This window comes from Tachysurus fulvidraco, chromosome 9 (genome assembly GCF_022655615.1).
Source record: "Tachysurus fulvidraco isolate hzauxx_2018 chromosome 9, HZAU_PFXX_2.0, whole genome shotgun sequence".
NCBI classification, from domain to species: domain Eukaryota; kingdom Metazoa; phylum Chordata; class Actinopteri; order Siluriformes; family Bagridae; genus Tachysurus; species Tachysurus fulvidraco.
Genome location: NC_062526.1, coordinates 10759384 through 10774143, shown reverse-complemented (window position 1 = coordinate 10774143; position 14760 = coordinate 10759384). Strand labels below are relative to the sequence as shown.

General features: G+C 35.6%; 2 protein-coding genes across 2 annotated transcripts; one reads left to right on the top strand and one right to left on the bottom strand.

Moving 5' to 3' along the window:
- Nucleotides 1-131: 131 nt before the first annotated feature.
- On the bottom strand, nucleotides 132-8367 carry LOC113637642 (selenocysteine insertion sequence-binding protein 2). Its single transcript, XM_027138386.2, has 18 exons — nucleotides 8191-8367; nucleotides 7625-7723; nucleotides 7376-7541; nucleotides 7120-7189; nucleotides 6806-7005; nucleotides 6637-6727; nucleotides 6431-6555; nucleotides 5750-5890; nucleotides 5521-5604; nucleotides 5343-5453; nucleotides 4888-5011; nucleotides 3559-3725; nucleotides 3308-3458; nucleotides 3053-3197; nucleotides 2724-2944; nucleotides 2185-2339; nucleotides 1720-1888; nucleotides 132-1412 (listed from the first exon to the last, which is right to left on the bottom strand). Exons 2-18 carry the CDS (start codon nucleotides 7642-7644, stop codon nucleotides 1285-1287), a joined length of 2268 nt encoding a protein of 755 aa, XP_026994187.1. The 5' UTR covers nucleotides 7645-7723; nucleotides 8191-8367; the 3' UTR covers nucleotides 132-1284.
- Nucleotides 8368-9424: 1057 nt separating this feature from the next.
- Nucleotides 9425-12689, top strand: ptrh1 (peptidyl-tRNA hydrolase 1 homolog). Its single transcript, XM_027138394.2, has 5 exons — nucleotides 9425-9954; nucleotides 10445-10664; nucleotides 10836-10935; nucleotides 12176-12221; nucleotides 12328-12689. Exons 1-5 carry the CDS (start codon nucleotides 9838-9840, stop codon nucleotides 12610-12612), a joined length of 768 nt encoding a protein of 255 aa, XP_026994195.2. The 5' UTR covers nucleotides 9425-9837; the 3' UTR covers nucleotides 12613-12689.
- Nucleotides 12690-14760: the final 2071 nt, after the last annotated feature.

Sequence of the window (14760 nt, the reverse complement as noted above, 5' to 3'; positions counted from 1 at the left end):
GTCTTAATGGTCCTTTGCCTACTAAACACATTTTCTTGTTTTTCACTGACCTTCCTCTAAAATTCTTTGAAATGCAGTAAATTACATATTGTGAGATGTTAAATCTGAAATTAATTGAAATCACAACATGGTTTGGAAAGTACCAGGACTTTTATTAGCTGTCCAGCAGACATATAATACTCCCTGGTACACACAAGGCTGATTTACAGATTTGGAGAAGAAAAAAACAAAAACAAAACATTATTTAAATTCATTTCATTGTTATAACATCATATAATTAAATGGCTCATTGGCTAGATTACTTTAGAGGCAGTGAAATTTTAACTTCAAAAATGTTTGTGCAAATTTTGTAAACATTTCAATAAAAATATTGATGATTACATGGTAACTAATTCACAATTAGGGGTGTAATGATATCCATAAATGTAACATAATTATACACAAAGTCTCTCACTTTGATACGGCTGTTCATTGAAAAAGACGATCAACACTCTGCACAATAAAGTAGGCTCTTTCTCATAAAACAATGCATATATCATGAGGTGTAACAAACATAAACTTAAGCCCATATTCCAGCTTCTGAAAAAAAATAGCTTCCTCTTTATCTAAAATCCAGTTCAGTTTAAAAATAAAGCACACTTCTGCTAAGCAGGCTATTTTACACAAGCTAATACACTTAATTGTGTACTAATATTATATCGAAAGCCTCAAAAGCACTAAGGCTTCCTTGTAAATTATGATGCTGTCAGCCAGAGGACAATTAACCAGTGTTATTACTATAAACACATCGAACAGCATTCTTTTGTAGAGGTGGTGCAGAACGCAAGAGTCAGAGACATGTCTAGTGCTACAAAGAGCTACTTGCATTTGACTGACAGCATGAGAATTAAACAGAAGAAGATTCAGAAATTAAAACTCTGTGCTTTAGACACACCCACTTTAGAGTCAAACCAGATTAGCCAGACTGCTACTGTTTAACTAGACATGTTTTACTTTTGTTACATTCTATTTCACACCTTTTGTTTTATTATACGCTACTAAGAAGGTTTGCGGATCACGCAAATTGTCGTTAATTAGACATTATTTGTCTTTATTAGAGTCTGTGATAATGTTGAATGTTCTAATCAGTTGTAAACCTAAGGCACACACTCAGGAAATGCTTCCATTTGTTGTAGTGAATATGTATCATAGTGAGGACATCATCACAACAGATTTGATTTGAAATTAGAATTGTGTGTTTTGTTACACCCCTTTTCACAAAGTCCTTATTCAATTAGTAAACCATCAGCTTCCTCCAAGGTCATTCAGATGGTTGTCCAGATCTGTGCTGATGGTCACTGAAGTGAACCGCTCTTCAAAAGGCAGGAACTTGTGGTTGTAGTCTTTCTCCAGCATCTTCTTCCAAATTTTAACTAAAACAATACACAAGGACATGGATTGTAGGACATTTTTTCTCCGGTTACCTCTCACTGTAGACCCAAAAGTGCAGGGTATGGAGGTGGATCTAATTCGGCTCGTCCTACCTGGGCAATTCACAAGTCCAGGGAGGAGACATTTCAGTGTGTTCGGGTGTTGCATGTTGTAAAGCATTTTATAGTTTGGAGTGTATGGGTTATAGGTTCGGGGTTATGATTACAGGAGGAGTTGGATCAGGATCAGCACCAGCCCATGAACTTTTGGTTCTGCAGCAATGACCAAATTATTATTACTAAATCTTACTGTATTCTGGTTCTTCTGCCTCTGGGGTGTCTACTGGTGGCTCCATATGCTGCTGTGTCTCATCCTCCTCTCCCGACTGCTCCTGTAAACTCACCTCAACGTCACCAATCATCACCTCGTAGGCTTTCCTTGCCTGTGATGTGAGCTCAATCATTTTGTGGTAATGGTCCTGTGTGCATTATAAGAGAAAACTGTGAAATTGTAATAACTGGGGATCAGAGTCAGGTGTGTTAGAGAAGAATAGGAACACTACAGGATGAGAAGAATAGGAATACTACAGGATAACAACACAATGAATTAAATGCACATATCAGGCAACCCCCCCTCACACACACCCTCACACACTGAATGCAGTATTTGCCTTCATTTTGTCTAAACAATTTATTATACAGAAAAGATAAAAGACACTACAATGACTCCCATTTGTGGAACAATACCGAAATAGCTTGATATAAGCTCCCATACCTGTGCTCCATCATAGTTGAAAATGCCCACCAGACTGACAGGAACAGCCTTATTCACACAGCGACCCAAAGACTTCCTTGATAAAGCAAAGACGAAAGGAACACCTTGTTCCCGACATGTATCAATGATTGTGTGTAGAGCCTCATCAAGACCACCTGCACAGGAAAAAATACACAGTGTGAATGTCATGGAAAACAATTTACTTTGTTTATGTCTTTTTATGGTAATATACATGTACAGTATTGTGCAAAAGTTTTAGTCAGATGTGAAAACATGCTGTAAACACACTAAACTGCCTAAAACGTTTGCACAGTACTGTATATTCGTACATCTGTGAGCTATTTTTCAAATACGGTTAAACTACACTAAAGTTATCCAAAATTTGGAGTGGAACTAAAAAAAAATAAACAAACAAGCTAATAAACAATGCAGTTTTGAGCAAAAATATATCTATAACATAAGAGTTTATTGATGCCACTAATTACCGGTATTAATATAAAAGACCCCCATTATTAGTAATTGTGGATTTGTCCCCATACCTTTAGACTGTACACGTTCACAGTTAGGAGAGATGATGACACACTTGACTTTCCTGAGCTTCAGGTGTTTCAGCACCTCCCTGAGACCCATGACCAGACGCCTCTTCATCCTGGCCTTCATGGGATCTTTCTGGTAAAGCCGGTCCTGGAACCTGACCAGTTCCTTCAGCAAAGTGATCACACACTCATCTACATCCTTACTAAGCATCTGGCTGCAGTAGCTGTGGTATTTTAAAAACAGTCGGTCAGATATTGTCCTATATATCAAATTAAGCACATATCTATCATGGTTAATGCCGACATTTGAGAGTAATATTTTTCCCCCTTACTCTCTAAATTTCCGGCTGTGGATTTTCGGATGATTGGGGGAGGAATTTGATTCCACGTTTTTAGACGGCACATTTTCTTCTGCAAGGTTGTTCAGGACATCCAATGAACCCGTTTGTTCGGCCTCCTCATCACCGCTTTGGTCACCTTACATCAAAATCAACCCATAGGTCATAAATTATTTGCTCCTAATGATTAATTTATGATGATTTTTAGTCACACAGAATGATGTGTATTGTATTTAAAGACATGATTACTTGTTGGTGCATGACCCTGCTGCATTGCACGGATCTTAACAAGATTTTCACTGGCTTGTGGATTTTGACTGCCTTCACAAGTCATTTGCGTTGGATCTCTTTCTTCTAGCAATCGGTTCTGTTTCCTTTCTTCTCTCTCCTTCAAAATGACCTGTGCAACAGTCAGTGCAGGTGACTCACTTGTGTGGTACACAAAAGAGCTTACAGGTCCTTTAGACTGTTCAATAAATCAACAGATATAAATAACTTACTTTTTTAAGGGGTGTGGGCTTTTTCGCCTTAGGGACCTCTCGCTGTTTTCCCTTTTTCACTAAAGGGCAGGTAGAATCCAGAGGGTTGTGTGCTATCCTCTCTTGTTGCCATAAATGCTTCTTTTGAGCCATTGGGTCTTTGTGGACAATTGGTAGAGCTCCTCCCACTGGGACAATAGCAAACATTAATCATAGTAAATTATTAAGCATACAGTAAAACAATTATTAATTATAAACTATAACGCTGAATTATTCAAACAGTATTCCAGGAATATCCCATCTTGACCTAAGAGTTTTAGAAATAATTCCTTTACTTTTATAAAGAGTGTACAAACCCGATTCCAAAAAAGTTGGGACACTGCACAAATTGTGAATAAAAAAGAAATGCAATAATTTACAAATCTCATAAACTTATATTTTATTTACAATATAGATAATATATCAAATGTTGAATGTGAGACATTTTGAAATGTCATGCCAAATATTGGCTCATTTTGGATTTCATGAGAGCTACACATTCCAAAAAAATTGGGACAGGTAGCAACAAGAGGCCGGAAAGGTTAAATGTACATCCGGACTAAAGAGGACAAGGACAACCCAAGTTGTTATCAGCGCTCAGTTCAGAAGCCTGCATCTCTGATGGTAGGGGTTGCATGAGTGCGTGTGGCATGGGCAGCTTACAATGCTGAAAGGTATATCCAAGTTCTAGGACAACATATGCTCCCGTCCAGACGTCGTCTCTTTCAGGGAAGACCTTGCATTTTCCAACATGACAATGAGAGACCACATACTGCATCAATTACAACATCATGGCTGCATAGAAGAAGGATCCTGGTACTGAAATGGCCAGCCTGCAGTCCAGATCTTTCACCCATAGAAAACATTTGACGCATCATAAAGAGGAAGATACAACAAAGAAGACCGAAGACAGTTGGGCAACTAGAAGCCTGTATTAGACAAGAATGGGACAACATTCCTATTCCTAAACTTGAGCAACTTGTCTCCTCAGTCCCCAGACGTTTGCAGACTGTTATAAAAAGAAGAGGGGATGCCACACAGTGGTAAACATGGCCGTGTCCCAACTTTTTTGAGATGTGTTGATGCCATGAAATTTAAAATCAACTTATTTTTCCCTTAAAACGATACATTTTCTCAGTTTAAACATTTGATATGTCATCTATGTTGTATTCTGAATAAAATATTAAAATTTGAAACTTCATCATTGCATTCTGTTTTTATTCACAATTTGTACAGTTTCCCAACTTTTTTGGAATCGGGTTGGTATAAACACTCTCATAAATGAACGAATGGCTCTAGTCAGCGAAATACCTGAAAGGGTTAATGGTTTTACATCTTGTCTGGACTTCTGAGACTGTTGTTTCTGCTCCAGAACTGCCAGCATGTTCCCGAGGTCAAGCTGAACAAGTGCCTTGCTCTTCTTCTGACCTACTGGCTGTTGGTTAGATAAATATAATGTGACATAAATGCAATACTAAACCGTTGGTGACCATTTATTGGGGCCACAGTGATTAATTCCTAAAACAGATCTTGTGAGATTTAAGTTGACATTATGTGTAGACCTATTTGTTTGGAGGCCTTGAATTAAACCATTCAATTAATATGACTATTTAGCATAAATAGATTTAAATAATATACTTAAAAAAATAAATAATAAGAATAATTTGTTTTTAATAATAAAATAATACAAGTACATTTTTAATTCACCTTGTGTGTTAGTAAATCTTTCTACAATGGACCAAATATATAATCGTTTCACATCCAACCTGCGCTTTCTTTGAAGTAGCAGATCCAGACTTTACATCGGTGGCTTTGCTTTTGTTTATATTCTCCGATTGCAGAACTGACCCATCTTTTTTAGGGATCCCAGTATTCTCCTGTGAAACAAAAATTTAGGACCAAATAAAGCACAATGTCAATATCTTCTCCCTCTAAAAGGATTACCTGCTCTCCAGGAATTGACAACTGCCTCTGTGCTTTCCTTGGATTAACAGAAAGCAAAGAAAGATCTGGAAACTCCTCTTCATCCTGAAAATAAAACAATTTAGTAAAAGGTTTTTCGAGAAAAAATGTGGACATGTCAAATCAGAAAGCATGACATAACAATAGAGTAAAACATACCTGTCTTTAAGGTTATGGTTAAATACATACGATAATGATCAAAATTCCACACCTCAAACTTGGGAGGCTCCTGTTGTTTCAGCACCATATAATGTGTCTCTGGATCTACATCCTTACACCCTGGTTTAGATTTCTTCTTTTTCTTCCTTTTCTTCTTATTGGTTTGTTCAGCTTCTGACTGACACATGTCGTCCTTAATAGAAAAATGTAATAATTATATTTCCTGTAATTATTAATACATTTCCTGCAACATCTACAGTGGAATTGTGCTATAGACACACTGGGACACAACAAGGGTGCAAAACATGCAAAAGAAATGTGGTATTAACCCACTTCCACTTGGTGGAGTCTGACTGCACTGAAAACACTATTAAACACTGAAGTTCACCAAGCAAAGCAAACATGCCATGCCTTTTCGGTTTCATGGCATTTACTTCAACATGAGAAAAACATGAGTGCTTGGGTCAAATGTCAAGTGCTGCAAATTTGTAACAAAGAAAAAAAAATTGCTGATGGTCTTAAATAATAATATGCATATTATTATTAGGCTTTTTTTTTTTTTTTTAATTTAGCATCAGATCCAGGTTCCTGTGATTGATTTCCATGCATTCCACAATGATTCATTTAACAATTTTCCATCTCCATACATAATACTCATCACTGTATGAAAGATTAAAGTGGGTCTGTTTTTAGAATTTTGCAAATAAAACAATAAGTAAAAAATGTGCTTTACCTGAGAGGATGCATCTTGTGCTGCAGGGATTTTTTGCATGATTTTCGGAGGCTGAGAGGCAATGCTGGCCCAGGATGTTGCTGGTGATCCATAAGGGTTTGGTAACACAAGTTTAATATCTGCACCTAAATAAATAAACTCATTATACGACCACAGGGATCCATACAAGCACACTGATAATGATTTGTGCACAATGTCAATTCTACCTGCTGTGTCAGTAAATTTCTGTTGAGTCATTTCAGTTGAGATGACATGCTCTATTGATTTCTGTTTTGCTCCTTTATTTCCTGGTGTCTCCTAAAATATGTTACCATAAGATCAGTTTTTGATTTAAAATTTTAATTTAACAATTTAATTTTTTGCCTGCCACTGTACCTTAACAGTGGCTGCTGGAGAATCGCGATTAACTGATGATTTGACTGAAACCCAGCACTCTCGAGCATCTGGGCTTGCAAGTGGCTTGGCATCACACAGTTCAGGAAAATCAGACAGTTTTACTTCAAACTGCCAACTTTTTCTATCCTCTGATTTGGGTAGCTCTTCTGATTTTACAGCAGGTCTGGCACCTCTATAACCTTTTCAAAAAGCAGGAAAAAAGTTTGGACCAAATAACGAGGCAGAGATTATTTAGTCTTCATCTAGGACTTTAGACCTCATGTATTCTTGGGTATCCTTGTATAACAGATTACCTCCTCTGGCTGTGTCTGATGGTCTTCTGTTTATTCTGTTTTTATTGTGGGGCTCAGACTTCTGCCTTGGCTGTGAGATTCAAAACAGACAAATAAGAAATGATGAAATAATTTAAAAAAGTGTTAATTAAGGATGTCACATTGTTTAATAAACTAAAAATGTATTATTAAGAACTGTAACACTATTTGGAGCTGAGGACTATGTTACGCACTACATTTTAAGTCACATGAAGAGGAGCTACAGACTGAAAAGCACCTTTCCTGTGCGCTCTGATGTGGCTTTCTTTTGGGTGCTGTCATTCTGGAAACTTCTGCTTCCTCCTGGATGTCTCTTTTGTCCGCTGCAGCCTGGACTGTCTGTTATTTCTGACCGCTGTCTTCTCTCAAACCAGTTGTCATTAGAGGACTGGCTCTGTCGATCTCTAAAAACACAAACCGTAAAATATTCAGACATTTAAAAATGACACTCCATGCCAGCTGGTTATATTTTCAGTATAACACTCACCTTCTCAAGCTTTCCTGCATTTTGATTTCAGTTTGAATCTTTGTGCTGGGTCAGTCTGATATATCTTGTATATGTTTCTGATCCTCAGGCATTATTAAGCTTTGAAATAGAAAAAAAAGGACAAATATTATCATCTGAAATCATATGCTGGCTGTTTATTTTATCTTCCATTATTGTTTTTCCAGTTTAAAAGCATGCTAAGTGACACTAACACACCTACATAATGCTTTATGTGACTAGCTGGTTGATGTTAGATCTTTAAAAAAAATGTTATATGTTAAAATAACTATTTAGCTTGACTAGGAGTTTTGCACAAAACTAAGTTTTACTAGCTAAATCGCTGTATAACTTTATTCTGCCCCGTTTTATGGCACACAGTTCTGCATTCTGCAGTTAGCTAGCATGGCTGTTTCACATTTGTGGTACTGAGGTGAGCTAAACCTGTCTGACTGAGTGACAAACACATAGTTAGCTTAGTTAGCTAACCTGCTAAACAAAATCATAATACAATCTGAATACTGCGCCATCTCTTAGCATGCAGCTAGCGAGCTAAATGTCAGACTTACATTTGTCTTTTGACAGGATTCTTTTCAACAGCTGGATTCTGTTTCCTTTCACATCCTTTCATATTTTCGCTCCGATTAAAAAATATCCGCTAATTGCAGTTCAACAATCTATCTAATGAGGTCAAACTTCACCACACAAATAACGCAAGCTGTTGGACTTTTATTTTGAAAAGTTAAAACGCCGGAAATGGCTAATGCGAAACAAACACCCATACGTTGTACTGTGCAAAATAAATCAAATAATATAAAAATATAAATATAAAAATATTTTTTTTGCTGTTAACTTATAAAATGAACAAATAAACATTTTATTAAAAAAATACAAGAAACAATATTTAAAAAAAGTCATGTCGAGACCCTGAAAAGACATAATAAAGCCGCTGATAATAATAATAATAAAAAAAATTACAATAAATTATTAATCTTAACTTATTTAATAGCCAAACACCAGACATGTTTATTTCAGGCAACTCACAGCTTGTATCTTACAGACAAGATAAACTGAACAGGTGAATTTAACCACTGAAATACCTACCTGAGTATTTTTTTTTTAAGATGAAGATTATTGTGAAGATTATTTGTGCTTAAATCATTTCCAGATAAATATGTGACTGTATCCTCACTAAGTATTCAACAAAGTATTAAGTGTTAGTTAAGTAAATCTATGCTTTTTTGTACTTTTTTTTTAACGAGGAACGAATTTACACATTTACCAACTTATTTTCATACTTCTGGTTATTTTACTTGCATTATTTATTTCCCTACTCACTTTACCAAGTTGCATTTTAAATATTTTTTTTACTTTACTTTCTCATCTCATATTGCATTGTAACGTTTAATCCTCGAGATGGCGCACCCAGCATCAGCGTCTAACAATGTTCCTGTCTGATGACGCGCTTTAAACTTAAGTTGCCATGTCGTGGAAAAAACAATAGTATGCGTGCAGCATTGTTACAGATTTAAATAGGGTTTTTAACAATAAACAAACAAACAAACAGACAGACAGACAGACAGACAGATAGATAGATAGATAGATAGATAGATAGATAGATAGATAGATAGATAGATAGATAGATAGATAGATGTCGTTCAAACAGAAAAGCAGTAGACACGCAATAACAGTGTGCAATAATCATCTATTTATTTGTTTCCACCTCCATCCTAGTACATCCCAGCATTCTATTCTATTCTATTCTATTCTATTCTATTCTATTCTATTCTATAATCTATAGCACAATTGTACATACCATTTATTTGTTTTTTCCAATTTGTTTTTTTATTTTTATTTTTTTATCTATTCGTATTTACATATGTGTCTTTTTATATTTTTTCTTTTTTAATTCTCATCTGATTTTTTTTGTATGCGCATGCGCACTTGGCAATAAAGTTCCTTCTTATTCTGATCCTAATATGTCTCATTTGGCGATATTTGGCATCCAAATGCTAATGCTAACCGGTAATGCTAACCTCCGTCAATGTTCTTGACATGTGTGAGTTTTACTGGAAAGGAAAGGAACGTTTTGGATAAAAGGCTTTTCCTTAAAAAACTACCAGCAGTTGGATTATGAAGGAGTGGACTGTGTGTTAGGGAGCTGTATTCATTAACAATACAGCCAAAATATTACACTTCATCAACTGTCCCATGACATGAGGAGGATCATAACTAACATGGTTAGACAATTGCTGTTGGGCAATTCAGCTAGTTTACATTGTGAGAAGATGTCTAGTGAAATAACACCCATCACTTCCAGAGGGAAGAAACTGGTAAGACTTAAAAAAAAAAATTCTTTGTTTGAAAGTATATTCTATTTTTTTCCTTTTCGTTCTCAATTTTTCTGAATAAAGATGACTAAATGTTGGGTTCAACAGTAACACATTGATTAATTGATTAATTAACTTTAAAAAAATGATTAATTAACATTTTCATAACATGCATTCAAAATGTCCCCAAACAAGTTTAAGATTGTAAACAAACCAGGCTCACTATATTTTAAAAAATAAATTTAAAAAATTGTATTAATTGTCTAAAAAATGCATTTTGTGTCATGCTGTTATAGGAAATGAATCACCTTAAAGATAGCTACTCCATCATTGATTGATTTTCCTATAAGAGAGCCCCTGTCTCTCTGCCCGTTACATTTTTTTATTTATTTCTTACTTAATCTGTTTCTTATTGTATTGAAACCAAACAACAAAAATCCAGAGCTACCATAGGGAACCTCACTTCTCTGATCTGTGTATGCTATGTTTTCAGGTGGTAGGACTCGGGAACCCTGGTATGAACGGCACACGGCACAGCGTTGGCATGGCTGTGCTTGCAGCACTGGCAGAGAGTCTGCAAGTGTCTGATCAGTGGAAACCAGACAGACATGTATCAGGAGAGGTTATTGTTACGGCTTTTCAAGACACACAAATTGTCCTCCTCCGGCCAAAACTGCTCATGAATGTCAATGGAGTGAGTGTGGCGAAGGCAGGTGAGTGTGAAGTGTCTCACACCTACATTATTAAAATATATATTTAATATTCACAAATTCAATTTATGAGTCAATTACTGTATTGGTTCACAGATGTTTAAATAACCTAGGAAAAGATCTGGGTATTATATCTGTTTTTATTTTTTACTGTTGTTGATTTTTGTTTTTCAGCAAGTAGATTTTCTATTCAACCTGAGCACATTGTCTTGGTACACGATGAACTTGACAAACCACTTGGAAAAATTGGCATCAAACATGGAGGGAGTGCAAGGTCAGAAACACTTGTTTAAAATATTTTACATAAAGGGAAATGAACATCTGTTTAACTTGGGCCGTTTCATCATGTCACTTATCAAATCCCAGATTAAAACACAGATGCTGAATTTATTTATGTTGTTATGTTCACTAGAGGCTAACACTAATGGAAGAGCCTGATGAGGCCATATAAATCTGGACAGTGCATCTTTTTTTAGACTAAATCTATCAGTACAGATGCAGATCCTTAACCATCTTTGCTTAGATTTAGCATTAAAATGCATGACAAAAATCATTTGTCTATTCACTTATGATGTATTATTTAAGTTGATTTACTAATTTTTGTATTTAAACTAGTCCATTGCTTGTATAAGAAAAGTAAAAAAAAAAAAAAAACACACACACACAAAGTATGTACATGAGTATTAACAAAATCTAATTTAGTTAAAATAATCATCCTAGTACACGAGTGGGGTTATGGTGTCTCAGTGGTTAAGGTGTTGGACTACTAATAAGAAGGTCATGCGTTCAAACTGTCACTCCTGGGCCCCTGAGCAAGGCCCTTAACCCTCAATTGCTCGGCTGCATAACTGAGATAAATGTAAGTTGCTCTGGATAAGAGTGTCTGCCAAATATCATGAATGTAAATGACAAATACTGAGCTGTCACCAAGTTATCTTGTCACCTGTTTGCAATTTACACTCATTAGTACAGTTTGCAGAATCTCTCTCTCTCTCTCTCTCTCTCTCTCTCTCTCTCTCTCTCTCTCTCTCTCTCTGCTTATTTTTATGCCGTTTTAAGGGCATAAGAGTTCTTGAGCCTTTTTAAGTAAGTAGACTAAATCGTATCATTTGTCACTCTTAAAACCTTGGTTTTACCATTGGGAGCATGATTCAGAATTTATAGTGTTATGGAAACTATAACTATCTTGTCTTGCATCACAAGACAACATTCATTTATGTTCAGTAGATACATTTTTGTGGTCAAGGTCAAAACGCATCTGTTTATATTTCGAGAACTAGAAGCAGCAAATTAAATAGGGACTATAAATAACAGGTATAATCAAAAATAATAAATGTGGAGGCTTGAAACAAGTCAGAATTCCTTCAGGAGTGGGATTTTTAAAAATAGTCCTGTGTACACATCTTATAAGCCTCAATAATCATCCTAATGGAGTCTGTGAGTCAGGGGCTGATTATACAATAAAATGAATGTTGTTGCAATCAGACTTGTGTTTCTTATTGTTTTATTGACAGGGGTCACAATGGTGTCCGGTCCTGTATCGACTGCCTTCACACAGATGTAAGTCTCCAATTGCTTTGAAAACCAATATTGGAAAAAAAACAAATCCAAAGGTCATAGATGAAGTTTACTTCTATACAACAATACTGTGTTGTAATTGTCATAGGTTATGCCACGACTGCGAATCGGGATCGGGAGACCCTCAGGAAACACACCCGTGGACAGACATGTTTTGGGGAGGTTTTCTAAAGAAGAGCAGAACACGTTAAGCTTTGTCATGGAGCAGAGTGTAGAAGTTTTATTAAAGCAAATCACAGAGCAACAACTCCAACCAACTCCAGCAGGGGGCAGTAGAGCAACACGGAAGAGGAAAAAAAGGCCACCTTCTGCAGTAAAGGAGCCTGAGGAAAAAACCACACACAGCTTACCTGAACTGCCAATAAGCCAATGATTATAAACTCATGACTCTGCTGATTGTGGATGTTTGTATAGTAAAATTGAATAAATGACAGTTCAGTTTTAAGTGGACATTTGGCAGCGTGAGAAGGAAAACATTTACTCAACACATACAGATACGTAAATTCCTCATACCCGAGAACAATGTAATTTACTTTAGGCTACTGTTAATTAGTTATTAAAATGTATATAATAGTTGTGTAGAAATGTTGTGTTAGTTAAACTAGAGGTGCCAAATTTGTTTTAGGAAACCACACGTTGTATTCAGTACTTTGGTTTTACCAAATTTTAGAAGATTTGATATGGAATTCCACATAAAATCATCAGCTTTTCTAAAATATATTCATCCATCCATCCATCCGTCTTCTACCGCCGAAAAATAAAATATATTCAATTACTGAAATGTAACCCCTGAATTAGAGATAGTTACAGTGCAGTTTAGCTTGCTGATGAAGAATTCTATATCATTAGTTTTGTCAGTAATGACTTTGCCATGACTTTTCACATCTGTGTTTATCACAAGTGGAATTACAGTGATTGGTCCTTCCTTTAAAAATTTGATTCAATCATTTTTTTCAATGCTGATTTTTATTTAAAGCACAGATTCCAAATTGATTTATAATTTACTTCTATTTATTTTTTATTTAATTTATTTATATCGTAATATATTTGGCCGAACACGATTGGAACCTTTTTATCAGACGTTACCAGATTCCGCATGTAGAATTGATCATCAGTGTCAGTCTGCAGCTTCTGCTCTATTTTCTTGTAGCTTTGTCCACAATGGTGTATTTCACAATGACATTATTTATTTGGCAGGGAATAAATGAGGCAGAATAGAGCTTATAAAGGAGCTGACATTGAGCAAACGGTGACAAGTGCTGCAAGACACCATTTCTTCCATCTGAAATAACTGATGGATAGCAGTACGGAGAAGAACGTGTCCAAATGTGAGGGTTGGAGTAAATACTATTACTTTTAGGAATGACACACTTAATTCCAAACAGGCAAATAAAGAACAATATAAGCTTTTTAAGAAAGTTCACTTGTATCACTAGTGTAGTGTTAATATACTTATAGCATCTTTATACGGTTCAATTTTCTCCTAAAGGGCGAGTGAATTGTATGCCATGAGGTAGGTAGGTAATTGATATCCTTACTGGTTAATGGAATAAGTATTAATACCTACTGTAGAAATAGTTTAGCATGAATGTTTGCCTAGAAACCCTTGTACTGTTCTAACTCACCCGTTTGTATACGGAGCAAAGAAAACTAAAATCCTGCTTATTTATTTTAGCTTATTTGCTTCTTGACCTGTCTCAGTACCAATTTCAGTTTTAGTTCTTTGCTGAAAAACAAGTTTTTTGTTGCCTTTTGATTTAGATTGTTGTCTTGTTGACACAAGATTGGCATTTTAAATTTCCTAATTTTTCCAAATGAATAGATACACTGTAAAATAGAAGTACACAGAGGAATGCAAACATTTTATTCAGTACATTCACATGTATTTTGTTTCTGCGGGATGTGCAGAACATGTATGCGTGTGTATGAGGGGACCAGTATATAGACGTATATCATAAAGTAAAAGCAGGAACAACATACAGAGGGTTTGCCCTGTATGGCCATGCACGGGTTTATGCCTCATTTGTGTATTCATTATAGATTCATTAGCAAAAAAAAAAAAAAAAAAACATGATAAAATACCTTTGTACTAAAACATGTTTTTAAAACATCACATGTTGTATCTCAATTATGCAGATCATTCTGAGTGTCATTTAATCCAACCCAGGCAACTTGAATATTCTTTATATAATTAGCATGTAATCTTTATATTTTATAATGCTGAAATGACTTCTTAAATAACTTTTTTTTGTTTTCTATACTACACACAATACTGTGTGACTCCCTGCTGATTGTGATGCCAGTGACAATTAATTTCTTCCTAAAAAAAAACAACTTTAGTCTGTTCAAATCTCTCCTCCTCATCTGTACATTCTGCTCAACAGATCAGCTTCCAAAGCTATAACCACCATCAAATGCTGTCAGGCTCGCCATCTTGTACATAAATACAAGCAGAAGGTTTCTGTCATAAAAGCAAAACATCAGTCAAATCAGTTAGAAACATGAAGATGTTTTGTTACTT